General features: G+C 50.1%; 9 protein-coding genes across 9 annotated transcripts; 2 read left to right on the top strand and 7 right to left on the bottom strand.

Moving 5' to 3' along the window:
- Positions 1 to 297: 297 nt before the first annotated feature.
- On the bottom strand, positions 298 to 3,225 carry BC939DRAFT_500006 (uncharacterized protein; the record flags this gene model as incomplete). The annotated part of the gene is made up of 3 exons (XM_051559998.1): positions 298 to 2,624; positions 2,708 to 2,785; positions 2,904 to 3,225. 3 exons carry the CDS (start codon positions 3,223 to 3,225, stop codon positions 298 to 300), a joined length of 2,727 nt encoding a protein of 908 aa, XP_051415588.1.
- Positions 3,226 to 3,844: 619 nt separating this feature from the next.
- BC939DRAFT_9926 (uncharacterized protein) lies at positions 3,845 to 5,428 on the bottom strand. Its single transcript, XM_051562042.1, has one exon. The coding sequence runs from the start codon at positions 5,197 to 5,199 to the stop codon at positions 4,117 to 4,119; it is 1,083 nt and encodes a 360-aa protein (XP_051415587.1). The 5' UTR covers positions 5,200 to 5,428; the 3' UTR covers positions 3,845 to 4,116.
- BC939DRAFT_9949 (uncharacterized protein) lies at positions 5,422 to 6,136 on the bottom strand. The gene is made up of 2 exons (XM_051562047.1): positions 5,717 to 6,136; positions 5,422 to 5,572 (listed from the first exon to the last, which is right to left on the bottom strand). Exons 1-2 carry the CDS (start codon positions 6,036 to 6,038, stop codon positions 5,526 to 5,528), a joined length of 369 nt encoding a protein of 122 aa, XP_051415586.1. The 5' UTR covers positions 6,039 to 6,136; the 3' UTR covers positions 5,422 to 5,525.
- Positions 6,137 to 6,933: 797 nt separating this feature from the next.
- On the top strand, positions 6,934 to 7,370 carry BC939DRAFT_393411 (LSM domain-containing protein; the record flags this gene model as incomplete). The annotated part of the gene is made up of 2 exons (XM_051552088.1): positions 6,934 to 7,061; positions 7,235 to 7,370. Coding segments are annotated over 2 exons (264 nt in total), but the record flags the coding sequence as incomplete, so codon positions are not given.
- A 292-nt stretch (positions 7,371 to 7,662) lies between these two features.
- BC939DRAFT_483215 (diacylglycerol acyltransferase type 2B) lies at positions 7,663 to 9,168 on the bottom strand (the record flags this gene model as incomplete). Its single annotated transcript, XM_051559168.1, has 4 exons — positions 7,663 to 7,868; positions 8,025 to 8,179; positions 8,350 to 8,717; positions 8,899 to 9,168. 4 exons carry the CDS (start codon positions 9,166 to 9,168, stop codon positions 7,663 to 7,665), a joined length of 999 nt encoding a protein of 332 aa, XP_051415584.1.
- A 710-nt stretch (positions 9,169 to 9,878) lies between these two features.
- BC939DRAFT_440929 (2-oxoacid dehydrogenases acyltransferase-domain-containing protein) lies at positions 9,879 to 12,765 on the bottom strand. The gene is made up of 7 exons (XM_051554151.1): positions 12,497 to 12,765; positions 12,253 to 12,357; positions 11,950 to 12,050; positions 11,646 to 11,793; positions 10,864 to 11,322; positions 10,478 to 10,769; positions 9,879 to 10,386 (listed from the first exon to the last, which is right to left on the bottom strand). Exons 1-7 carry the CDS (start codon positions 12,546 to 12,548, stop codon positions 9,921 to 9,923), a joined length of 1,623 nt encoding a protein of 540 aa, XP_051415583.1. The 5' UTR covers positions 12,549 to 12,765; the 3' UTR covers positions 9,879 to 9,920.
- A 910-nt stretch (positions 12,766 to 13,675) lies between these two features.
- BC939DRAFT_393457 (P-loop containing nucleoside triphosphate hydrolase protein) lies at positions 13,676 to 15,852 on the bottom strand (the record flags this gene model as incomplete). The annotated part of the gene is made up of 2 exons (XM_051552092.1): positions 13,676 to 15,225; positions 15,342 to 15,852. The coding sequence occupies 2 exons, from the start codon at positions 15,850 to 15,852 to the stop codon at positions 13,676 to 13,678; spliced, it is 2,061 nt and encodes a 686-aa protein (XP_051415582.1).
- A 1,149-nt stretch (positions 15,853 to 17,001) lies between these two features.
- On the bottom strand, positions 17,002 to 17,935 carry BC939DRAFT_393419 (thymidylate kinase-like protein; the record flags this gene model as incomplete). The annotated part of the gene is made up of 4 exons (XM_051552089.1): positions 17,002 to 17,328; positions 17,417 to 17,504; positions 17,590 to 17,698; positions 17,812 to 17,935. The coding sequence occupies 4 exons, from the start codon at positions 17,933 to 17,935 to the stop codon at positions 17,002 to 17,004; spliced, it is 648 nt and encodes a 215-aa protein (XP_051415581.1).
- A 983-nt stretch (positions 17,936 to 18,918) lies between these two features.
- Positions 18,919 to 23,121, top strand: BC939DRAFT_420282 (SPX domain-containing protein). The gene is made up of 3 exons (XM_051553072.1): positions 18,919 to 19,144; positions 19,831 to 21,914; positions 22,043 to 23,121. The coding sequence occupies exons 1-3, from the start codon at positions 19,108 to 19,110 to the stop codon at positions 22,964 to 22,966; spliced, it is 3,045 nt and encodes a 1,014-aa protein (XP_051415580.1). The 5' UTR covers positions 18,919 to 19,107; the 3' UTR covers positions 22,967 to 23,121.
- Positions 23,122 to 25,523: the final 2,402 nt, after the last annotated feature.

Genomic DNA, 25,523 nt, shown 5'->3' with positions numbered 1-25,523 from the left:
AAAAATATCGCTGTCGTTGCTCATTGTCAATGCGGGGTATGCGGAGTGGCATATTTTTAAGAGAAATAGAAAAGTGAGATGTCCCTCCCCTCGGTGTGCAGTCGAATCTGGTTTATCGGCACCCCTTTTCGCAATGAAAGATTATCGAAGTTGAAACTTTATTTCACTTTGGAAAATGGTTTCGCAAACTGGTTAATTAAAAAATCCTGGCAGGCTCGTTCCCAGCCTGAGAGGGGAAAGATTGTGCAATAAGCGGTGCGCATTGCGCAATCTTTCTCCCTCAGGCTGGGAACGAGCCTAAATCCTGGCACGTTTGACACGGTTTAAGTTAGCCGTCATCTCGCCTCCCAGTCGTTTGACTTGATTCAGCACTGCGACGTATTCCTTTGCGAATAGCTGGCGTATGTTGTTGTTGTCGATTGTTAATGGAATCTCGAAGTCGTCCTCGCCGTGTTTCATAATGAGAGGCTCGTTTTTGAAATACTTGGCGACCTCTGCAGGATATGAGACAATAGGGCTAATGTAGTGTTTGTGGGGCTTGCAATACTTGCCGAGGTCGATACCATGGTTGTTGATCTTTGTTGGCTGGACCGTCTCACGGGCTTTTTCTGCATCGGACCGGCCAAGTTCGGCGCGAAGCTTCAGCTGAACAAACACTGGGCAGGTGATGTCCGTCTTATCCGCAGCCGCATCCCTGAATCGGACGACAAAAGCAATATCGGGGCCTGACTCATGAGCCTTGGGAAAGAAGAAAGGCGGTACGGGATCCCCCTTGTGCTCAGAGTCATGGTAAAAGTGGGCATCCAGAAAATCTGTTAGAGTCATGGTCTCGTGGCAGGTCGTCTGCATCGCAGTCGTCCGTCCAACAATCTCTGCCCGGCGTTGGAACATCCCATGAGGGGGCTCAGCGCCGTTGAACAGGTCCCTTGAAATGACCTTGTTGTGGAATATCCCTTCCAGATTCGTCGGCACTATGCATTCCCAGTACTCCCCACGCTTTGCCTCACTGGTGCATGTCGCCAATAGATCGGCTTGATGCTGAAAGTATCCTGGATCCGTCTTCCGAAAATAATTGTTTGCTGCTCGGAACACGAATGGCTCGTCGATCACCGTGTATCGTTCCCCATTGTATCGTCGGATTCGGCCAAACGCGATTTCCACCAACTCAGGGAGCTCCCCTTTGTATGCCATGAACCCGCCTTGTGTGTTGAATGCGGCTGTGGCAACCCTCAATGTCAATTCAACGCTTTGGAACCGGGCAAACGTCATCGGCTCGGCCTTCACCCGGTTCAGCACGCGACTCAATTCGGAACACAGGTTACCGTGGAAGAGCTCCTTCTCGACAACGTTGGTGGAAACATCTGCCGTCGTCAAGCGGTACATGAATTCGTCGACGCTCTCTCTCCACGTTGTTGGATCGTTCTTCATGATAATGTCCTCGATAATGGACACAATGGGGCGGAATCGACCGCGGAAGTCACGAAAGAGCCTCTTGATAACATCGTCTGGAAACAGATCGGCTAGTCGTGTTCTCGCCTCAACATCTAGTGCTTGGCCCAATCGCCCGAGATAAGATGAAACCGAATCCACGTTGGTCCAACCGGCAAAGTCCACGACGATACTAGCATCTTTTGCCGCCTGAAATTCGTCTGCCGAGAGTTTGGCACCTGATGAAGAGCCACCGGACCATTCCAGCTCATAATAGCTCAAGCCCGTTCCGCAAGGTATGACGCAAACCTTGTCCTCGTCCTGCATCTTTGCAACTCGCCGGAATGCGTGGAGCATTGGCGCCAGAACTGGCCGACTGGTTTTGCGGTCGCTGTCGAGAAACGCACCATCGGCGAGCCTACTTAGCACTTGCGCCTCGTCCAAAACCAGGAGAAATTTGAAGTGGGCTGGAAAAGCTGCCCGTCCAATAAGTTGCTTCTGCACTTTGTCGTATAAGTCTTGTACGAGGTCGATAATGTTGAGATTCGATGAACCGCGATTGTGGAACACTAGGCTGATATCCTGGAACAAGCTCTCGAACACATCCTGGAAAGCAGGCGTGGCAGCTTGCAGGAGCATCCATCTCTGGCACGTGAACGAGGTGTTACTTTCGGGGATACCCAAACAGTAGTCCAGGATCAAAAGCCGCGTATACAGGAGGCCAAAGGTCAAATATCGCACTCTGTCAGTATTTTGTTCCTTGCTATCCGTTAAATAGATATTTGGACGGTCCGATAGTGCGTGGATAATGGCGCGCACGTCGTTCGAACCAAGGTCCTTTTCACCGGCGTTGAAGTAGAGCCCCCATGTTCTCGACAGTAGTTCCAAAGTTGTCCGTGTTTTGCCGCATCCGCTGACTCCAAAAAGAGGCAGGTGACGCACCCATGGATACTTGGTCAGAATTTCTTCCGCACCACTAATGGGTGTGCTGGAATGTTCAGGGCCTGGCAAGTCGAAAAACAATAGCGTCGGAGCCTCTCGAACCGTCACCTGTCCCCGCTTCCCAACTCTTGGTAAACCCGGCACCCCACCTCGCGTTACAGGCAAAGTGTGTGAGCCCATCACAAACTCTTTCAGGAACTTGGCGTGTTCGGATCCGGGCCTAAAAAATCTACTCGCGATCGTGGCCAATGCAACTATTTTGAAAAGTTTAAAAGAGATACCAAAACAGGCTATGTCTATTGAAGTGCGGGGTAATGTGCATAGATATCGAGCTCACCAGACACATCGAGGCCAAAAAGCGGAGAAGCGGGACGAGATCTCTGCAATAGATGGTCCGGAACGTTGATAGAAGTAGCTAGGTAACAGAGAAGCGTATGAGAAGGAGAAAGTGGCGCGCAAGATTTAGTACAGTGCAACGCAGAGAACAAACGAGCCTTCTAGAGGAGTCTAGGTGCCAGCGGTTGATGTAGTACCTGGCGGCGGCCGTTGTACAATAATGTGGATTGTATTCTTTGGTGCTCCCTCACTAAACACTTCCGAGAGATCGCTAGTCGGGCGCAGCTTCTTCTTCTCATTCAAGGAGTCGAGCCTGATGGGAACCTCATCAGTATCATCGGGAACCGTGACGAGCCAGAGCGTGATCCCGTCTGCATCGACGTCGTTGAAGGCAATGGTTTTCTCGGTCTTGATGAGCTTCTTGAGGTCACCGACTGTTTGTGTCGAAGGAACAGACAGCGGAAAGGCTCTCGACGTGGATTCACCCTCGACTAGACAAAAGAGCTTGAGGTTGGCCATGGTTGTTGAATGGGGCGCGTGGTTGTGATTGAGCGACTGAGTAAGTAAGCGTGTGAATGAATGGATGGGAATGAGAGAGAGGCAGGGAAGAGTAGGGGAGTAGTGTGGAAAGAGCGAAAGAGATATCTTTATGGGCGCGCGAGATGCTCCTTCACGAAATGAGCAGGCCCGACCATGGCGCAAGGCATGCGTGGTACGCCGCTGTCTAACTGTTCGGCACGTCCATTGCCACCATTTTATGATTTTATGCAAACGTCCATCCATTCCAAGGCTCCTATTGGCTGAAAAAAATTAGTAAAGGAGTCTACGAATGGAACGGCACATTACTTGGTGAGATGTCGACTGTTCGAGAAGGCAACCAGATGGAGAGATTCCCCATTGGCAAGAACAGCAGAGCCTCTAGTGTAAAGAATTGACGTGCTGTTCAATCCCAAATCGTCCTTAGAGGCATTGTAGAACCCACAGCGCCGTGATTGTATGCGAGCCAGCTAAGTCAAGGCAAACGTAATGCACGTCCATTCCTGACCCCATTTGTTATAAACCAGCTGTTGGTCTGCCAACAAGGAACATGCACCTCAGTAAGGGGAACCCAGTAGTGTCATCTATCTGTGCATCCAAATTGTTTTAATAGAGTGGAAAGCAACTAAAGCAATTTATTGATGTCATCGAAGGCATAGCCGCCCTTTCGAAAGATATGGAGTACGTATAGCTCGAATAAAGGTCTCCCTGCAATTTCTTTGCCATCGTGGACGCGATCCGTCAATGGAGACCTTGCGAAACAAATTTGCTTGAAAAATTGGTACAACTGAAATATTGTGCGCGACCAACCTATAGAATTTCCAAATGTCCTTGTACAAATATCCTTGTAGAATGTAACAAGCTCTTTTAGCGCTACATCAAGCCCATTTGCATGGCCTTCAATAAGACAATCCATGATTCGTCGCCCAAACCCTCGACAAGTTCCATTTTGATATAATTTGTGGCCCATCGCAGGTGGTAATCTGCGTGATCGTTCGTAGGCCAGCGGTGGAGCAGATGGCTACTGAACTCCAAGGATTCTCCTTTTTGAGCCAAGTATTGTAGAAGTGTTAACGGACCCTTGGCATTATTGAGGGCCAGCTGGACCCGATACAATGCTTTCGACTCGGCACCAGCAAAATCGTTCCGGTCTCGACCCAAGGTATTCGCCGGAGAGTGCAGAACATATCTCGGCACACCCCCTATCTTAAAGTAAAGCCTCTTCATCAAGTCCTGGCCGACCACATTGAAGCTCCTGACACAGACCCGGCATGTTTCCAACTCATCGAACTCCCAGGGCGCCATGTAATGTAGCTGTGGCGTCTCCTTCAAAACATCTTGATATCGGCCACTGTCGGGACAGAGAATCTGTGGCGATGCCGATATAATGGTCTTGGCTTGTACGAGTGCTGGATTAGGAGAGCTGTCGATCAGATACCAGGTTTCGGGGAGGTCCAGGAGGAGACGAAAATCGTCGATTTTCCCTTGACGTACAGTGGAGATCCCTCCATAGACATAGCAGTCCGAACCCTCTTGGGTGTGGAAAACGACAAGAGGAGGATTGTCGTCATTGCTTGCAGCAAGAAGTCGGATAGTAAAGTATAACAGGAACGCCGACTTGCCGATCCCAGGTGTGCCGGCGACGACGATGCGATTCTGATATGTTGTATCGGGACTGTCTGTGAACGTCGAGGCGACTTTGTCACAAAGATCTTTGTAGGCGTGTCTGACGTAAAGACCCTCAGTGTCGACCACAGGAAACCGAGTGCCGGAAGGTGATGATATTGTGTCCAATTCTTGTTCGTTGGTATTTCGATATATACGAGCAGCCTGCAGCAATGAATCGAATGGATCGTTTCCGTCAATCGGTTGACCAAGGAACATAAGCAGCGATACCTTTTCTTTCTGGTCAAGGCGAGAAAGGTCATACAGGCCATCCATTAAAGCCTTGTCCATAAGACCAGCGCTCTCAATCGCATTCGTCAGAGTACCCCTGTTAATATGGGTCTTCTTGAGAGGGGGCGCTAATAAGTTGGATGAGGTACAAGCAAAGCAAGCCGCCAGTTGTGGTTTTGTAAGCGCAGATAAATGATGTAGATGGAATCACAGCAAGTCAGCACCAAACCCCGATCATACGCTTACAAGAGGAGTGGATCACAGGAGAGCCAGGGGAAGGCGCAGATAAAGAGGGATCTAGATCACGAAGGAAAGAAGTGGATGTGAGTGTGACGAACCAGGGCGCGGCATGACCCAAGGGTATATAGTAAAACAAGATGTTTCGATCATCGCGGGTTGTCTAGCCTTGATTGCCGAGATGTCTTTTTCGGGACTATTACATCGGACACACAAGTAGAAATAGTGGGAAAAGAGACTTTCATTTAGTGGCGTTTCCAATCGTTGTCAAGGCTCAGTTTTCAGCACAACACAGCGAGTAAGTCCAGGCACGACTGCAAAGTGAGCGTGAAAGCCTTACTTGGTGGCGGTCGCTGAACGATGATGTGGATTGTGTTCTTTGGTGTCCCCTCACTAAACACTTTTGAGAGAACGCTAGTCGGGCGCAGCTTCTTCTTCTCATTCAGGGTGTCGAGCCTGATGGGAACCTCCTCAGCATCATTGGGAATCGTGACGAGCCAGAGCGTGATCCTGCCTGCATCGACGTCGCTGAAGGCAATGGTTTTCTCGGTCTTGATGAGCTTCTTGAGGTCACCGACTGTTTGTGTCGAAGGAACAGACAGCGGAAAGGCTCTCGACGTGGATTCACCCTCGACTAGACAAAAGAGCTTGAGTTTGGCCATGGTTGTTGAATGGGACGCGTAGTTGTGATGAAGCGACTGAGTAAGTAAGCGTGTGAACGAGTGGATGAGAATGTGAGAGAGGCAGGAAAAAGTGAAGGAGTAAGTGTGGAAAGAGCGAAAGAGGTGTCTTCAAGGCGCGCGACCACGGCGCAGGGCTGTGGATTTGCCACCACATGTGCCGTGGTGGCAAAATCGTATGAAGTCACGGAACGTTCACCCAGCGCATCTCCTGCTTGTCATTTTCCATTCTCTAGAGGTGGGGGGAAAGGGGAGCCTTGACTCTGAAGGCATCACCAACCAAGACCATAACCGAAAGGGATTCTCAGACATGTCGGCACCAAACTCAAGCGGATCAGCTACTGCACCTGCAATCGCATCTATTCACCAGCTGCCATTAGGTAACGAAGAAAGGACAACAGCGGGTTCAGATCAGCATCTCGACTGGACGAGCGAATGAACACGAAAACAAAAGCACTGGAAACAGGACAATGGATACCTGCCTAATTGTATTGTCCCCAGCTGTATGATTAACCAGGATTGCGGAGCGGCAACCTGCTTTCCAATGGCTGGACTACTCAAAGGGAGCTGTCATGAATGGTAGCCAGCATGATTATGGGTACAGGGCACAGAACGCTCAACTATCATCAGCATATTACTCATTCCACCTCGGATGGATACAGCCTCGACATGAACATTAAAACGCGCCAACAGTTCAATCCAGAACTGACGTAAATAATGCATGCCATGGCTGTACTCAATGAAGGATGCTCGACTATCACCAACGCAAAAGACACCTCGCCTTCCACGACGGAATACAACGACTTGTGTAGTGAACACTCTACTCATTGCTGCTTAACATGTTATTGATGCACTATTCGCCCTTTTTTACGTGGCTATAGAATTGATCGACTCTTGCATCGGATCCAAGATCTGGGTAGTCATGAAATCAGAGAAGGAGTTCACAGGAACGCTCAAGTACTTTGATGACTATGTCAACATGGTGCTCGAAGATGTTACAGAATTGTAAGGCGCTCCCCACCTTTTTTTTTTCTTCTTTTGCCTTGGAAGACACGCATAAAGATACAGGATACGTTTACACAGCTCCACGGCACATACAATGGTGCAGCTGGACGTGCGATATGCGACTCATTACTAACTGATAATTCGTAATCTTGCGATCGTCTCATCGCGCCTAGTGAGAACACACCGGAAGGAAGGAAAACGACAAAGCTGGAGCAAATTCTTTTGAACGGGAACAACATCTGTATGGTAAGTACATCGATCGGGCTGTATACGAATGTGGTTTGTGTGCTTATGGGCCGTATGATATAGTTTATGAATGCACCTCTTAACATGTATATTTTTTTTGTGACCCTTGTAGCTGATCCCAGGAGGCGAAGGACCCCAGTAGAAAACAACAAAATGCCCCAAAACGATTCACTCCAATCCCATATCGAAAATAAAGCACCAAAAAAAAAAAAAAAAAAAAAAAAAAAAAACTGCTGTACCTATTTGTACAAAAAATATCACTTGTACGTTAAAGACAACTAAACTACATGCAAGCGTGAATTAGATTGACTTTTTACTTATTTTGATTTTTTTTTTGATTGACGAGTGCCGCATACTATTCTACGATCTGAAGTTCTTGAGAACGACCGACCGCGTACTTGTCCTTGTATCGCTCCCAGATCGTCACGAGCTCGTCAATGTACTTCTTTTGCAAATCCTGAAGTTGTTCCGTCGTGGGTGCGCCCTCGACCTTCTCGACATGGATCGGCTTTCCAACCACAATGAACACTGGCTTCCTCCTTGGCAACAATCCATACTCATCTATGGAATTTTTTTTTAAAAAAAAAGAGAAAAACACACACATGTGAGTCCAGAGAGATCAAAATGCTCGCCCTTTTTTCTCTTTTTTTTTTTGTTACTCAGAGAATGAGTATTTCCAGCAGCGCTAAAAAAAACAATCACAAGACCAAGACGTACAATTGAAGACACCGCGGCCATTGAACATGGGCATCGTGAAGCCGAGAGCCTTCTTCATGAATTGCTGCACATGGTATAGCCTGCTTGTATGGGAGGTACTGTACAGTTCATAAAGATCGTTCTCGCCGAATGCCAAAGTGGGCACAAGACTTGCTCTATTCAGAGAGAGAGAGAGAGAGAGAGAGAGAGAGAGAGAGAGAGAGAGAGGACCATGTAAACAAAAGAGATTTTTTTTTAATTTTTGAAATATCCCACGATAGCGGAAAAAAAACACATCCCATCCTCCTTGCAATCAAAAAACAAAAGCAAAAACAAAAAGACATACCCGTTCACCAGTGCTAGCTTGATAAAGCCCATTCTTTTCTTGAGCGTCAAGTCCAACGTCCCAGGCTTGGCTGCAAGACTCTCCTGGGCGCCTCCAACGACAATCGTAATTGAATTTCCTGGACCCGATCGAAGAATGTGTTCACAAGACTCCTTCGAAACCGAAGCACATCCATGCGCCATGATGTAGTCGCGATAGATCGGGATGTTGAAGTTCGATTGCAATGTCAAGAGACGAGGTGTGATCCCAGGAAAGCGCTTCGAGAAGTTGAGGCCCTCGGTCCCAAACGTGGAAAACGCGCCGAGGGAGATGATGCCGTGTGGGTGATAACCAAAGATATAGTTCTTGGAGGGATCCAGATCAGCTTCCTAAGGAGGTGTGCGAATGAATTTTACAATATGGATCAGTCAGTCAGTATACGACATACCCCAACAGTGGCATGAAAAGACCCGTTTACAAAAAGGCCCCAAGAGATCGAACCGCCTTTTTTTTTTTTTTTTTTTTTTTTTTTTTGGAGTTGCTGTCCTGTCTCATTCAAACACTCATTACCTTGATCAGCGTCATAGGAAAGTACTGGGCAAAGTAGGACCATACGACACACTTTCTCGCCCAATTGAAGCGTCTTCCGCCCCGCTCGGGTGCTTGGTCGAACATGAGGATCCATAGAAGATAGATGATGATCAAGGGCCAGAGGTATTTGATGGTGCAGAGGTAAAAGAAGACCGTTGTTGTCACTGCAAGGGCAGAGATCCAGACCAGGACCGCAGCAGTCTGCAGCCTCCGCTTGATGGGGAGGCGGATTGGAGCAAAGGTGGCCATCCTCTGAGGAGTGTAGCTGTGCTTGGACGTAAAAGACAAGTGAGATGGGGGAAAGGAGGAGTGGGGTAGGAAGTGAAAGGAGGGTCGTGGGCGGTAGTGGGTCGGGCGAGCGTGAGAGGGTGGAAGTTTTTTTGTGCGGAAGAAAGAGAGACAGGGTGTGAGAGATAGGAGAGGGAGCTAGAAATGCCAAGTTCATATAGTGCGGGAACAGTTTTGCCATGGACTGATTGGCATCCTTTTCACCCGGCCCCGACAATGAGGTCAACTGTCAAGCCCGTCAGTCCAATTTGTCTGCCCGATCGAAAAGAAAAAAAAAATGAGCAAAAGCCCCCCGCCCACTGGGAAATGAAATGCTATCTTTCTATTGAGGGTCTCGCATCCGTGCATGTGAAAGGCCTCTTCACTCCTCCATCGGCGACTCATATGACGATCGACTCCTTTATCCCTTGTTCCATCCTGTTCCATTCTGTCGATCCACAAAAAGCTACCCCGTCCATCTTGTCCGCCTGCAGAGGAGCACATTTCCGGACTCTGTCCATCGGATGTAATAGCACCATATCGCAATTAGCAATGGCCAGTGCACTGTTGCACAAGTATGTGTCAATTATAGTCTAATGATAGCGATGCTTTTATTGTTACGTTGCAAACTCTCTTCATGGACACACCCTCATAAATTTGCATCAATGCCCCCCCCCCCTCCCCCCCCCCCCCCCTCCTTCGGTCCCTAATCACCATAATCATAGCTAATCCTTTCAAAGAATCATAGATTCGGGGTTCTCGACATAGTGCGAGAGGCGCTCCAGGAACCGTCCAGCAACCTCTCCATCGACTACGCGCTCGTCAATACTCAATGTCACGCTCACCACCTGGGACTTCTCAAGCGAGGGACGCAACCGACGCAGTACCTCATCTCCTAATGCTGACTCGGAGGTAGAGGTCGACTTTTTCTTCAATGGTGCGCTTCCGCCCAAGAACTCAATCAGGTCAAGATCCTCCTTGGTCTTCTTAGAAGATGTGGACGACGATGACGAGGATGCGCTCTTCTTGCTCTGGCCACCCAAGTAGTCAAAGATCTCAGAGTCGCTCAACAGATCCGTCTCCTCAACTGCCGCCGGCTTGAAGATTGTGCGGGCACCGCCAACGGCCAGAATACAGGCCTGTGGAAGGTTGATGATCGCTGAAAAGTTGCTGACGCCAAACATACCCAAGTTGGAGATGCTAAGTGCAAGCAGATTGGAAGGTAAGGAACAAATAAGTCTCTTACTTTGCAGAAAAGTACATGCTATGTATGAATAGGAGCGTGTTATACCTGAATGAGCCGCCTTGGTACTCCTCCGGCTTTAGCTTGTTCTTCTTTGCCCTCTCTGCCAATTCTTTGACGACCAGCGACACGGATTGAACGCCACGAGTGTCAGCACCCTTGACGATGGGAGTGATTAGACCAGTGGGTGTGGCGACAGCAACAGAGATGTCGATATCCTTGAGCTGCTTAGCATTGTCCCCGGCAGAAAACTGAACATTCGATTCTGGCACATCACGCAAAGCAAGTGATGCGGCCTTGATCAAAAAGTCGTTCACAGAGACCTTAGCCTCAAGCTCGTCTATTGGTTCAATGAATAAAGAACATTGCATTAACAACGGCTCCAAAGTATAGTTGACAAAGCTTTCTTTGATGGCCCAAAAACTAAAACTTACCAGCCAAAAGCCGACGGAGCTTCATCATGTTGTCAATAACAATATCGCGAGTGACGTAAGAGTGTGGGACAGTCGTCTTGGTCTCGCTCAGACGAGAAGCAATGATCCTGCGCATGTTGGTTGTAGGAGTATCTGTGAATGTCGATCCTGGAGCAGCGGCAGCAGGCGCAGCTTTCGAGGCCTGGGGTTGTGAGGCAGAGGATGGCTTGGATGGGGGAGAAAGGGTCTTGGGCTGAGGAATGGTGGGTTCTGGTGCAGGACGAGCCTTAATTTTGCCAAGGAAGGCGAGGACATCTCCTTTCAAGACGCGGCCCTTCGGTCCAGTCGAAGGAATTTTGGTGACATCCTGGATGTGGTTCTGAAGCAGCAAATGGGCAACGGCAGGCGAGAGAAGGTTTGAGGATGGAGTGGTGGCAGTCTGCTGAAAATGCGGCTGCTTGGACTCCTCCTTCTTGGGAGCTGAATGTAATCATGGTCGCGAAAATACGAACATACAATTAGAATCGCATAGCGTCTCTTCCGAGTCCGTCTGAAAAGGCTCGCTGCCGATCCTTGCTTAGTGTAGTCAAGTCGACAATGAGAGATTTTTCCATGTGAGCCCTGTACAATCTTCATGAACGTTGCTGTCTGCCGGGGCCATCTCCTCTTGCAATGTAAGAAATAAGGTTCCGCGTTCGCTTTCAGTTCATTCCTGTTCCACGCGTTCCATGGTATAATCTTGACATATAGATCCTGGCGCATTTCCCGAAAAGCAATCGGTCATCCTGGTCATTTACACGCACCTGGAGTGTCCTTCTTCTCTTCCTTTACGGGTGTGTCGCCCTTGGGGGCTGCCTTGGTCTTTGGAATTTCAATCTTTGACAGATCATCGCCCTCCTCGGCCAACAACGCGATAGCTTCGTTGACAGGAACCTTGGATCCGTCTGGATGCTGTTGTAGCAAAATAAGAGCCATCAATCGCGTAAATACATAGTGTAGGCAGAGCGATATTTCGTGTAGAGTCGACTGCGCACGCGTGGGAAATCAAATCAGGCGCGCTCATCAATCCCAGAGATATCGAAAAAAAAAGAAGAAAAAAGCACTTACCAAGATCTTTGCAAGAATACCATCCTCAACAGCCTCCACATCCATGCCCGCCTTATCGGTTTCAATCTCCAGAAGCACATCGCCAGCAATGACCGCGTCGCCTAGGCGTTTAAACAAGAGACCATTACGCGATCAGCACATCATGATACATATACCACACACACACACCCAATCGAGTTCAGTAGAAATAAGGAAGCTGTTGCCGGCTGACTGACAGGCTCAGCAGCAAGCGACAAGCGACGATAGCAGGGGGGTGTGCGGCAGATGAGCGTTTATCATCCAAAAGTAGGGTTTTCTGCATACCCTCCTTCTTCTTCCAGGCGGTGATTGTTCCCTCGGTCATGGTGGGCGACAGTGCTGGCATGTTCAAGGTCGTGGTTGCGTGCTGGACAGCAGCTGCGTGGAAGTCTAGAAGGGATATGACAAGGGTTCTGTGTGAGTCGCGGCGTGGTGAAGGGTGCGCGGAACAAGGCAGGGGGGGGGGGGGGCGCTGAATGAATGGATGGGCATTATGCGAGGGAGAGATCATTGCTCTGCATTGGAATACATTTGACGCCAGCGACAGAGCGCATGGCCAAGGTCTTTGAGAGAGAGAGCATGAGGTTGTGTTCGTTGAGTGGATGGCGAAAAGCGGATGTGTCTTGGGATGGAGAGGCAATGAGGGAGGAGAGGAGGAGAGGAGGAGCGGAGGAGCGGAGGAGAGGAGGGGGATGTGGTGCAGAGCGTCCGTCGAGCGGGCAGCAGTGCCAGGAAATAGCGCCCAGTCTCTCACGGCCCTATTGTCCTCTGTCCACCCACTGAAGACACTGAAGATGGAAATGGAAATGGAAATGCCTCCTTACGTGTAAACAAAAAAAAAAAGATATGATATGATATAATGTCGCACGCAGATAGGGCGGGGATGCAATATCGAGAAAAAAAAAAAGATTCGTGCCCCATCAAATCAAACTATCGCCATTTCCTTATTTTTTTTTATCGGATCCGCCCGCCCTTCTGTTTGCTCGCCGCTCTCTGCCAGCCCCCCCTCCCCTCCTCATAAGGCCGAACCAAGCTCTCGCTGCCATTCAAAACCCGGCGCACCCCCCCTCTCTCTCTCCGATTGCCACCGATAAAAAAACAAGTCATGCCAACGTCCCTGAGAATGCTCACCTAGAGCCTAGGACACAGGACCATGGCCTCAATGGCTCCAAGTGTAGCGCGAAGCGGGCAGTTCGACCGCTCACTATGCTTTTCATAAAATATAGCTGTCCAAGCCGCGTAAGGCATGGGCCATGCTTTGAGCAAGCACCGAACAAAAGAAAATAAGAAATAGAAAAAAAGGCTTCTATTCACGACACATACTCACGCGCCAAGCGAATCCTCCACTTTCTGCTAGTTCTGGGTCGCGAATGTTACCACGTTACCCATACACGTAGTATGCGTCAGGGCCGTATCATCAACACAAGGAGCGCTTAAAGAAGGCGACATCCTAGATTTGATTGTCTACAGAACAACGTATATCAATTGATCCCCATATGCCCCGAGCAGCGGGCCTCACAACGTGTTCATATCACTACAGGAAATCTCTATGGATGCTTGTTTATTTTCAAAAAAAGAATGCCTTGAAGAATGCCTTGAAGAATGAATGGATGATGATGCAGAGTAGAGAGGTCAAATAATGAATGGCGATCTATAGTACACAGATATTAACATGAGAATCAAAAAAAGAAGCGCAGCTCAAATCTCTTTAGCGACGGCCGCCCCGTCCACCACGGAACCCTCCTCCGTTACCACCGCGTCCGCCGCGGGACCCTCCACGTCCCCCAAATCCACCTCCGCGTCCACCGCCATAGCCGCCACGTCCGCCGCCATTGCCTCCACGGCGATCGTCCATCCGCTGTTCCAGCTCTGGCAGGGTCTTGGCGACCTCGAGTGTAATGTTATCGAGATCCGTCCATTTGTTTCCACCAAGGGAAATCGTATTGTTGCTGTCGACCTCAAGCTTCTCCGAGACTACGTCAAAGACGACACCCGTCATGTCCTTGGTCATCCTCATGCCCTTGACGTCCTCGTAACCCAGCTTGGGGAAATTACGGCTCAAAATATTGCGGACATATCCAGCATGCTGAATCTCATGCGAGAGCTGGAAGATCATCGTGGTGAATCCCTCAGTCGCAGACATGAGAGAGCGCGCACGGACTCCAGCTCCATATCCTGAAATCTGTGCCAACGCAGCAGCCAGAGCTTCCGTGGCATCGCCCCCAAAGTTCTCGGCAATCATGGACTCGGCAATGGGCCTGAACATGGGAATGACATTCTTGACGACCTTGACAACAATGTCTGCTGCATCCTGTGCTGTGGCGGCAATGATATCCTGAGGCTGAGGAGGACCGGCCTTGACCATCTCCATGCCTGCTCGGCGCTGGATGTTCTGGATCATGTACTCTTCCTGTGCCTTGAAGAATGTCACACAGACACCTTTGCGGCCAGCACGACCGGTACGACCAGAGCGGTGGACATATGTTTCGACATCCTTGGGAGGCTGGCAGTTGATGACGAGATCAACCATAGGGATATCGATACCACGAGCCAAGACATCCGTGCAGATGATGCACTTGACCTTGGCCTCACGGAATCCTTGAAGCGTCAACTCACGCTGGGCCTGAGGAATGTCTCCGTGGAGGACCTTGGCATCGGCCCTCAGCTTGTCCGTCAGCGCAAGCTCATCTGCCTCGGCCTTGGTGTTGGCGAAAATGACTGTCAGGCCGCGGTTACCGCCATAGACAGCAACAACATCTCCAATGACATCCTTGCGCGACTGCCAGGTTGAGGGAATGGCGTAATGGCGAATGTTCTCGTTAGTCTTGACACGCGAATTTCCAACCAGATCGACATTGATGTACTTGGGGTCGAGGTACTTCTCAACCGTGCGTTTGATCCACTCGGGAGCTGTTGCAGAGAAGAGTAGGGTCTGATGCTTGGGTGCAGAGGAACCGCGGCTCTGCTTCTGCGTCTGAACGTGCTGCAGGACCTGTTCCATGTCGTCGGCAAATCCAATATCCAGCATTTGATCGGCCTCATCCAAGCAAACGAAGAGAAGGGAGTCCAGACGCAAGTTGCCGCGGTTGATATGATCCAAGCAGCGACCAGGTGTTCCAATGACAACGTCTACTCCGGAACGAAGGGCTGATGTCTGCTCGTGCATAGGAGTACCACCATAGGCGCAGATTGTTTTCAAGTTGGGTGCAATAGTGGTGAATTCGTTTGCGACCTGAATAGCCAAATCACGAGTAGGGGCTAGAGGGAGAAAAAAAAAAGAGCCATAACGAATAGACAATTAATAAATTAACATCAGAAATGAAAAGGTTTTCTTCTTGATAGACAGCACACTGAATCCAGTGCCGCATTCTTACCGAGGACGAGAACACGGGGAGCACGACCGCGGTCCGCGCTGACATGATTCTTAAGCAGCATCTCAACCATGGGCAGAGCAAAGGCGAGGGTCTTTCCGGTACCGGTCCTAGCCCGTCCAAGGACATCGTTTCCGTTGTAGATATGATCGAAGGTCTCTGCCTGAATAGGGAACAGAGCATTGATGCCGCGGGCGGCGAGAGCAGCGACGGTGGGGGGCGAAATCCTGTAGGTGCTCAATCTCAGGTTTTCAGGAACTACATCCTCTGCCTCCTTAGCTGCACCAGCCTCAGGGGTGGAGTCGCGGGGGGTCTCCGCAGGGGAGGGAGTGTTGGAAGAGTCGAGACGGGCCTTCTTGAAGCCGGGCTTGACCTCTTCTTCTTCCGAGTCTGAAGAATCGGCCTTGCGAGATCTCTTCTCTTTCTTTTCCTTCTTCTCTTTTTTCTCCTTCTTTTCCTTCTTGTCTTTCTTGTCTTTCTTGTCCTTCTTCTCCTTGACCTCCTTCAGCTTCATGTCGGCGACGTCCATGGCCAGCTTTGTTTCGATTGAGGGCATATTGGGTATGTGGTAGGTGTGGAAAAGGGAAGGGGGGAAGGGGTATTGAAAAGGGAAGCGGGTAAAGAGAAAGAAACTTTGATACGACCTCAACTTTTAACTTTTACACCAAAAAAAAAAAAAAAAAAAAAGGTAAAGGGGGGCGTTTGTTGTTGTTGTGCTTCCAGACACAGGCATGGTGACCGCCTTTATTTCTGCTGCTTAAAGTTCATTATTGTCCTACAGAATAAAGTATCAGAGCACTGCATATTCCCATAATCCCCATTTCACTTTGAGGACCTCCGAGGCATCGTTCTTGGATGTCGAGAGCTTTGAAGATGACTCCAGTGCTTGCTGACTAGCGGTGATAGTGGTGCTGGCGGCACTGGGGTGGAGAGTAGCTCAGAAAAAAAGCGCGTGCTGGGCGTGCTGGGCCTGTCGAGCCTGTGCCTGCAGGACATTCAGGGCTTTCATATGCCACCCGAGGTCAGAGGTAAAAGTTATATTTTCGATTGAAGCATGGCTCTGTAGGGAGAGTTAGAGATGCGTAGGAGAAGGATTGATAAAGTCAAAGGTATGCTTTGGGGGGGGGGGTTATAACAATTTGTTCTCTCGAGTCGGTTGACCCTGCGAATCTATCAGACCCAACTAGCAATGATCTACTACAGTCGTCCTTTCCACCGAAGCAGAGCCGATCCACAGTCGCCAAAAGACAGGCCACATTCCCCGGGCCTGCCCCTAGGGCCTGCGCAACAATTGCCTCACCTCATCAGTGTGTTAAAAGCTGAAAACACCTTGTTACAAGAAGAGTATCTTCCCCACCCCCTCCATGGTTGTCAACCGCCTCCTCCCTTGTAGGCAGTCCAGCAGCGTCCGATCCGCAGCGTCTGGGTAAACTTCAAAGGTATGCTTTGGTGAAATGAGGGTGTATTGCGCAAATTTTATAGGCATCAACGCATGCATGCATGCACTGCCAAGAACGCGAAACCTTTTGTTTTGGCAGGCCTTGAGAGATGCGGAAAAATAAGAAGACAAGGTGTGATTGATGGCCTGAGGATAGCAATCGTATTGGGAGAGTATTTTTTTTTTTTTTTTTTTTTGTCGCGTACAACTATCGTTGGTGGTTCATCACATGAACATATCCTCTAGGATATCATCCTCATCGTCTGCAAGCTTCGCATCTTCCTCAGCTACGCGGATTTTGTGCTCCACCTCCCTCAGGAGCTCGTTGTGCATCGACTGGACCGATTTACAGGCATCGACTATCACCCATTCATTGCTCTTGAGCTGCAAAAACACGTCTCGAACTCTCTCTTGAAGCTCCCGCTTTTCGTACCGCTCCTCACCGAATCCTCCACGTTTCTCTGCCTCGGATGTTGGGAGGTCCAAGAAAAATGTCAGGTCTGGTCGGACAAGTCCACGGTCAGGGTTCTTGCACCATGTCAAATCCAAGCCCTACATCGATGAGTAGATTGGCACTATTAAAAAAAAAAAAAAAAGTACTCTCTTCAGGAACCCATGGAGAACGCGATGTATTTATTACCTTGGCTGTTGAAAACGCGACTCCCGAATATGCGTATCGATCAACAACTAGATGTATGCCTTGCTGTAACTTGCGCTTCATTGCTTGCCTGTCATTTGAGCAATGAAGGCGGCGGTGTGAGCTCGTTAGCAAATTTGATATCGGCCAGAACACGAAAAGGGACAATTTCATACATGGCCTCCCATCTATTCGCAGAAAAGAGCAGGTGAATTGCTCTGTCGTCCAGTTCCCTTGTATTCGTCAAATAAGCATGGATCATCTGCCCAATAGTGGTAGTCCTATCTGTCGACAACATTTATTTATGACCTTGTTAAAACGAGCCAACTGACTCCTCGTCGAGATGTATACAGGTATGCAACCTGGCGTGCCTTTTTTTATTTTATTTTATTTTTTACCTGGAAACTTGCATAGCTCAACCGAATGCCCCCTCTCCTTCATTGCGGCGACAAGCATTTCGCACTGCGTTGACTTTCCTGCACGATCGCATCCCTCTAACAGGATGAAGCGTCCTCGAGCCATGTTTGATTGGTGTTTGGAGGGATGAGTGCGCTTGTGGGTCATCTTGCTTTCGCATCTATCATGACGTCGACGTCGCACAGAAAACGACCGATGCCTGTGAGGGTACATTGACCCACATCCTATTAAGGACTAGCGCCAATTGCATGCTAAATCTGGCATCTCGCGTGCATCGGAGTACGTGAGTGCTGTAGCCAATCAGCTTGCGTTACCAACACACGCGGTTGTTTCTTTGGCCAGGGTTCGCTTTGGTTGCTCCTGGCTGACCAATAGAAGTGGTTTGGTTTAAGATGCGTTACGTTGATGTCGAGTGATAAGGAGGCTGCCCACGACCATTCGTCGTTCGTAGCAAGATCAAGTAGGGGTTGGGCAGTGGTTTCGTGGACGTTGTTAACCTGTCCAGATGGATTGATTCTGGCCAGGAAAGGGTAAAGTAGATGGACAGACATGTGCAGTACACACAGAACTGGCCCAGAAAGGCGGCCTTCTTTTTTATCAGTCAGTCGATTGGGGACCGAGGGCCCAGGAATGGTCCTGAGAATAGATTGAACCCGGGGCGGAGGTTGCGGAGGGGGACACGCGGCCCTGGGCCTGAGGAATGAGGCTAGACTGCTCCAGTAAGAGGGGATGGAGAGATGTCGTAGTGGAGGAGCTGGGCTCGGCTTTATTTTATCTTTCTGTCTGAAGAAACAACCGATTGGCCGCAAAAGGGGGGAGGGGTGAGAGAGATTTCACGGACAGACGGACGGACAGACAGGATTCTAGTGACGGGTGGAGTACAGCCGTGGAACTGGCTAGGCTGCTGATTGAATGATACTACATTACTACACTAACTATTTCGATCCTGCCCAACGATTTCAACTTCCCTTTTGCAGCGGTTCCACTCACCCACTTCTCCCATCTCCCATAAAAAGCTGGACCTTTCCCTCGCCTGTCTCCCTCTCTCCTCCCTGCCTCTTCCTCTCACTCTTTCACTCTTTCACTCGCTCTCACTCTCACTCTCACTCTCACTCTCACTCTCACTCCCACTCTCACTCACTCCCTCATCCACACACCCTGCGTGGTTGACCCTCTCTCTCTCTCTCTCCTTATCCGGAACTCGCAGGGACATCGCCCTCGGAGGAGAAGCGCCATCCACATACCACCGCACCCACCCACACATTCCTTAAACAGCCATGGTCAAGTTCAGCCACAGTCTGCAGTTCAACACCGGTATGTACCCATGCAACCATGCAGCCATGCAGCCCCTCCCCGCATTCCCCCCTCCCCCTTCCTCTTTCATGTCAACTCCATCGCCACCGTTTACGGCTGTCTTTCCTTCGCTGATCAATTTGCCATGTCCCGCTGCAGATCCACTTCACAACTCCAAATCGGGCTGTGCCTCAGAATGGGCAACCCCGCCCTCCCTCTATCCATCATTACATAATGCTTGGCTGGTGTTCTTTGATGGCATCATACCGATGTTCAACCATGCGTCGGGAGTGTTTATGTTGTCCATGTTCTATGTTCTATGTTCATGGTGGTGTGGGTGTGCAAATTTTTTTCTGGCTTAGTGTAACCATCACGCGACTTCCTTTTAAGGCAATTATCGTCGCACAAACGAACCCCTCCACTCCGCAGAATTTGTTATAGGCAACTCTACTCGGGTTCTGGTCGCCTCCAGTCAACCCCCTCCAATCCTCCTGGACTCCTTGATTTCCCTCCTTTCTCCTCCGCTGAACATATATTATCTAACTCATGCCATGCACCTCTTTGTCGACTGCGGTGCTTCTGCGCCTGCTCTGTTTCTCGTCTCTCTCTCTCTCTCTTTCTCTTTCTCTTTCTCCATCTTTCCTCAATGTCGGCTATGGTGTGTCCTAACTCTTCATCTCTCTTCATCTCGTACAACTCCATACTAGTCCCTGACTGGGCCAACGAATACGTCGCGTACTCGAACCTCAAGAAGACCCTCTATGCCATCGAAAAATACAACGCACAAGCTGCCATCGAGGGAGGGACGCCCAGGCCATCGGACATCGAACACGGCTATGGTGTCCCAGTCTCATCCTCAGATCCAGAAAAGTCATCAAAAGTCGGACGCTTCCTTGGATTGAAGGGCAAGAGCCAAAAGGAAGTCGCGGTCGCCGCTGCTGCTCAGGAGGCAGCCTTACACAACGGAAGCGACATCTTCCCACCCGAGAGCGCTGCATTCGAACGCGGACTAGCGAAGGAGCTGGCCAAAGTCACCTCATTCTACATTCGTAAGGAGCGAGAGCTGTCCGCTGAACTTGAGGCTGTCGACCGTCAGTGGGAATTGGAGGAACTGAAGCAAAAGAATGACCGTATTGCTTACGGAGAAGAGAAGGGTGATAGGATAGAGGCAGAAGAACTCAAGCGCCGCATGTCCGTCAACTTGGAAGACGAAAAGCAACTCAAGGCGGTTGAAAAATCCCAGCTGAAGCGTATGATGGGCTGGGACAAGGACGGCCTGGTCGACCTGGACTCTACTACAGAAGCAAGAAGCAACGGATTAGCGGGAGCGACTGTCAACGGATCCACAGTCGCGGACGAAAGCGTCCACGGCAACACCAAAATTGACACCTCAAGCGTTCCGGGAACAGGCAACGCATTCTCTGATGTCGATGGAAGCGAGTACAACCCAAAGTCCCACGGCCGTCAAAGCTCGGTCGGAGACCTTACCGAGATTGTCTGGAGACGTGAATGCCTCATCGAGTCTGATGAGGACAAGCAAAAGAAAAAAAAGAAGGAAAGTAGTCGCGGCTCTGAAAATTCCAGAGACTCGCTGCACCCGTTGGATGCACACCACGATGCCGACGATGCCGATAACTCTCACGAAGAGTACTCGTCCCACGCCAACACCCGGCGCCATAGCCTCGGCATGGTTCAACGGCCCCAGGTCGAGACATCCGAGCTCAAGCGCACCCAGTCCCAGCATCAGAGCAAAGTATCGCTTAACCCCAGACGGTCAATCACTGCCATGCGCGACATGGTTACTGGCCACGGCACGATCGGTCGTGAAAACCCTAACCTGAGGCCCTCTCTTTACGCTCCCCTCACCACCGAGGCTCTCCTCCGCAGACGCCTCATCGACACGTACGTGCTCCTCTCTGAGCTCAAGTCGTATGTGGCCCTAAACTATCTTGGATTCCAAAAGATCGTCAAGAAGCACGACAAGCTGGCCCGCTGCACAACCTTGAACAGATACATGTCCACAGTCGTTGACTTCTCAGCCCCCTTCCAGCCCGAGTCCCGTCAACACTTGGACGCGCAGATCCTGCGTCTCCAGGCCCTCTATGCGCGCACATGTGCCAACGGAAGCATGGCCCAGGCTGCCAAAGAGCTCCGGTCTCACCTGAGGGAGTATATTGTCTGGGAGCGTAACACTGTCTGGAGAGACATGGTCGGACAAGAGCGCAAGGCTGAGGGTGCCCGTGCTGTGGATCCCAAGGAGCAAGAGCCCTGGGTGCTGTTCGGCTATCCCATCCGATTCATCAGCGGCGCAGAAGCGCGCCGTGTCCTTCTCGGTCTCCTTGGCATCGTTATCTTCGCCATCCTGATGAGCATCACGATCTTTGATACGCGCGAGCAAAACCGCTGCTTTGCGATCCTCATCACAGTCGCCTTCTTCTGGGCCACCGAGGTCTTCCCCCTGTTTGCTACCGCTCTTTTGGTCCCTCTGCTGACGATTCTCTGCCAAGTGATGCGCGACCCTACCACGAATGCCACCCTCTCGACCTCAGCTGCCACCAAAGTCGTCTTTGGCTACATGTTCTCTCCTACGATTATGCTGCTGCTCGGAGGCTTCACCATCGCCTCAGCGCTTTCAAAGTACGGCATCGCAAAGACAATCGCGAGCACTGTCTTGAGCAAAGCCGGAACAGATCCCAAGTGGGTCCTTCTCGCCAACATGTTTGTCGCCACCATCGCCTCCATGTTTATCAGTAACGTTGCCGCGCCCGTTCTCTGCTTCTCCTTGGTTCAGGTATGACCCGATTGTTACTTTTATCCTATCTTTGTCGTCCATTACATGTTTAGTAACTCTGCCGATACACCATCTTGATATTAACGCACGATTTTCTATTTTTTTTTGTTCTTGCTGTCAATCTCTAGTCTATCTTGCGCACTCTGCCCCACAAGTCCTCGTTCGGCCCTTGCCTCATCATGGGTATTGCTCTTGCCTCGAACGTTGGCGGTATGGCCTCTCCTATCTCGTCGCCTCAGAACATCATCACCATCCAGAACATGACGCCTGCCCCTTCCTGGGGTAGCTGGTTTGCGGTCGCCTTGCCTCTCTGCCTCGTTATCGATCTCATTATCTGGGCCTGGTTGATGCTCCTCTGGCGTCCCCAGCGTGATACTCCTTCCATTCCCACCATCCGTGCTACCAAGGAGCGCATCACGTTCTCTCAGGTCTTTATCTGCTTTGTTACCATTGCCACTATTGTGCTCTGGTGTGTTGAGAACTCGTTCCAGGAACAGCTCGGGGACATGGGAGTGATTGCTATCCTACCCTTGATCGCATTCTTTGGTACGGGTCTCTTGAACAAGGAGGACTTTAACAACTTCCTCTGGACCGTCATCATGCTGGCTATGGGCGGTATCGCACTCGGCAAGGCAGTCGACTCCTCGGGCTTATTGGATACAATTGCGCATCACATCCAGGAGGCCGTCTCAGGCTTTTCGGTGTGGGTCGTGCTTATGATCTTTGGTGCTCTGACCTTGGTCTTTGCCACTTTTGTCTCCCATACGGTCGCTGCCGTGATTATCCTGCCTATTGTTCAACAGGTCGGAATGTCGTTTGCTGATCCTCACCCCCGTATCCTGGTCATGGGCACCGGTCTGGTTTGCTCCGCAGCCATGGGCTTGCCTGTCTCTGGGTTCCCGAACATGAATGCTATCGCGCTTGAGGATGAGATGGGCATGCCTTATCTGAAGACAATGGACTTTTTGAAAAGCGGTGTGCCATTGTCTATCCTGGCGACACTCTGTGTCCTCACCATTGGCTTTGGTATCATGTCTGCCCTCGGATTCTAAATCCGATGTCCCCCCCCCCTCCCTCTTATACTGTCGCCGCTGTCCATATACCATGCGTATTATTACTACTATATTATTTATTTCTCTGGTTCTTCACAAAACACCTTGTACATTAGCTGTGTCCACTTTGAACAAATAAACTCAATGGATCAAAAAAAAAAAAAAAAAAAAAACCTGTCCCAGCCCTATTCCAATACCGTACATAGAACTTTAGCCAGTTCCCCGAGTTTGTTATTTCTGTTAAATAGGCCAACCTGCGCAGAGAATTGCATTGTTAGTCCACTCGTAGGTGCAGCTCGCGGACCCGTGCTTCCGAGACCTGAGATAAGATGGGGCTGGCGCGTAGCGCCGTGTCTTTTTCAAAAAAATCCATTGTATAATCCTCTCTTATTTTCGATACTTTTTTTCGTCGAAAGTGAATTCCAGCGATTCTATTGGCTGGGGGTGCATTTTCTGTCGGTCAGTGTATTCTACGCAGCATTCTGCCCACCATGCCCACTATGCCCGCTATGCCCACTATCATCCCCATCATCATCCTCATCATCGCCAGCGCTTCTAGGCGTACTTATTTCGATATATGTGTATTTTTTTTTTTTTTGCAAAGGGGTATCAATAAATACCATCGTGGCATGACTATTCACTCTGGTGTGTGCTGGCTTAACGATCTTGCTTGCTGGCGGAAAACGTTTGTTGAACCGCGCTTGCTGGACGCGCAGAGCTGCCTTCTTCTTGTTGAATGCCTGCCTCCATGCTGGATCTGTAGTCTTTGGCAATGGACGTACGGTAGCTCTTTTGAGGCATCATCCATGCGATTTTGTTGTTTCCTGTATCGCCTGTGCTTCTTTTAGGTCATCAAAACTACAGCGGCACTCAGTAGACTTTGTCCCCTGCGGCCTCCTCCTCTTCACTCTCCCAATACTCGTCGATAGATCCTTCTTCCTCAATCGAAGTTGTTTGTGGTCCCGACTGGTCAGTGTTAGAGCACTCTGAGAAAGCCAATTGCTCGATTCGGCTCATATAGACGCGGCTGTGTAGAGGCTTGTTGATATGCTTGGGCTTCAGAGGAGACCCTCTGTCGTTGGTTACCACCAAGAATGGGTTGGGCACCGCCACGAAATCGTCGTCTTCCGTGCCTTCGCCATCACTTGTGCTCTCTAGCCAGTCACCACCCAAAAGCTCGGAACCCGTCTGTGGTGACAAGAAGAAGGGATATGAAATCGGGGGTCCTCCTGCAGTTGATCAATGACTTCACATATGTAAGGCGAGCCATCCAAAAGTTTTGTGGTTGAAGCCAGCAGCTTCTCATGGCTCTCAAGAGCACCCATGATCGAAACACCTCTTGATATTGCTGACGAAGAGCCATCTTCTGGGATGACGGCGTTTTGTTCTGCAACGCCCATTAAAATGTCTAGGACTGGCGTTGTTGACAAGCCGCGTCTCTGCCGCTGACTGAGTCGTGGTAACCCTGCACCCTGATCCGATGGAGAATGTTTTGCTGGATCTCCTTGAGCGCCGCAACCACCTCCTCTTCTAAACTAGTGTGCGTTGAAAGTTGCTGTTTTTGAGCCTCGCCGAAAATGGGGACGTGTCTGAAGCAGCTCCGGATGGACTTGTCTTCCACCTGGTTCCAGGCAGCAGCTATCATGTGCAATCCTTCGAGGTTGGACACCCTAAAAGTCCCATCCCTCTTCGGCTTCATGGCCTCGTTGACCGCCTTGGCCCTCGTCGCGTTTTTTTTCCCTTGCTGGCCGCTTTGGGAGGCGCATTGGGGTCTAGCACTGGCTGGGAGACTTTAAAGTCACGTAGCTTTAGAATAAGATTGCGATACCGCCTCTTGAAATCAGCAATGATTCCTGCGTCCAGGAGCTGCGTTACTGATGTCGAGTTCGGCGGCAGAAGTAACAGTTTGATGTTCGGAAAATCGACATTGCACTGTTCTAGCACTGCATGGCAAGATGCACCATCGATGAGCAAGACTACACGCCGGTCAGGATCCTCCGCGACGATGGCCTGCTGGAACTGGCACAGCCAGTGGGCAAAGGTGTACTTGGTCGTGTAATCTGCTCGCTTTTTAGTCTGCCGCTTTTGCGTCTGGGCATGCTGTGAAGTGGCCTCCTGCTGCTGGTATTGTATATTGCCAGGTGCGCCATCTTGTCCACTAGCGTCATAGTGTTGTTGCTGGACGACTGCCGCTACTTTAGCTGGCTTGGACTTGCATGGTTGCTTCGCAGTATCCCAAGCGCTGCAGATCTTCATCTCTCCTGAAGCCAGAAGCAAGGTTTTCGCCTAAATGGATTCGAATATGATTAACATGACATCCAGCATAAAAATAAAAATAAAAAATAAAATAAAACAATGCCTCTCCTCGCTCCGAATATCAACTGCTGAGAGGATACTTACTGAGAATAAAAGGCTTTCGCTTGTCGCTACCTGTGGCATTGGTGCAGAAGAGAATGGAGACGCACGATGCTGGAATGGCTGCTCCGGCCTTCATCTCGACATCGAGCGTCCAGCTTGAGGTAGTCTGCAGGTAGAGGCCAGTCTCGTCGGCGTTGTA

This window comes from Gamsiella multidivaricata, assembly GCF_025024155.1.
Source record: "Gamsiella multidivaricata strain RSA 2152 chromosome Unknown BC939scaffold_10, whole genome shotgun sequence".
NCBI lineage: Eukaryota > Fungi > Mortierellomycota > Mortierellomycetes > Mortierellales > Mortierellaceae > Gamsiella > Gamsiella multidivaricata.
This window is presented reverse-complemented; position numbering and strand designations above follow the sequence as displayed.

Bases quoted from the DNA above. Each gene is read 5' to 3' on its own strand.
- BC939DRAFT_9926 (XM_051562042.1), bottom strand. From the start codon at position 5,199: ATGGACAAGGCTTTAATGGATGGCCTGTATGACCTTTCTCGCCTTGAC.
- BC939DRAFT_420282 (XM_051553072.1), top strand. From the start codon at position 19,108: ATGGTCAAGTTCAGCCACAGTCTGCAGTTCAACACCG. The intron at 19,145-19,830 runs GTATGTACCCAT...ACTCCATACTAG, and splicing joins CAGTCTGCAGTTCAACACCG to TCCCTGACTGGGCCAACGAA. The intron at 21,915-22,042 runs GTATGACCCGAT...GTCAATCTCTAG, and splicing joins TCTGCTTCTCCTTGGTTCAG to TCTATCTTGCGCACTCTGCC.
- BC939DRAFT_440929 (XM_051554151.1), bottom strand. From the start codon at position 12,548: ATGCTCTCTCTCTCAAAGACCTTGGCCATGCGCTCTGTCGCTGGCGTC. The intron at 12,358-12,496 runs GTATTCCAATGC...TATCCCTTCTAG, and splicing joins CTCTGTCGCTGGCGTCAAAT to ACTTCCACGCAGCTGCTGTC. The intron at 10,770-10,863 runs GTAAGTTTTAGT...TTGAACCAATAG, and splicing joins GCTCCGTCGGCTTTTGGCTG to ACGAGCTTGAGGCTAAGGTC.
- BC939DRAFT_9949 (XM_051562047.1), bottom strand. From the start codon at position 6,038: ATGGCCAAACTCAAGCTCTTTTGTCTAGTCGAGGGTGAATCCACGTCG. The intron at 5,573-5,716 runs GTAAGGCTTTCA...CCGATGTAATAG, and splicing joins CGTTCAGCGACCGCCACCAA to TCCCGAAAAAGACATCTCGG.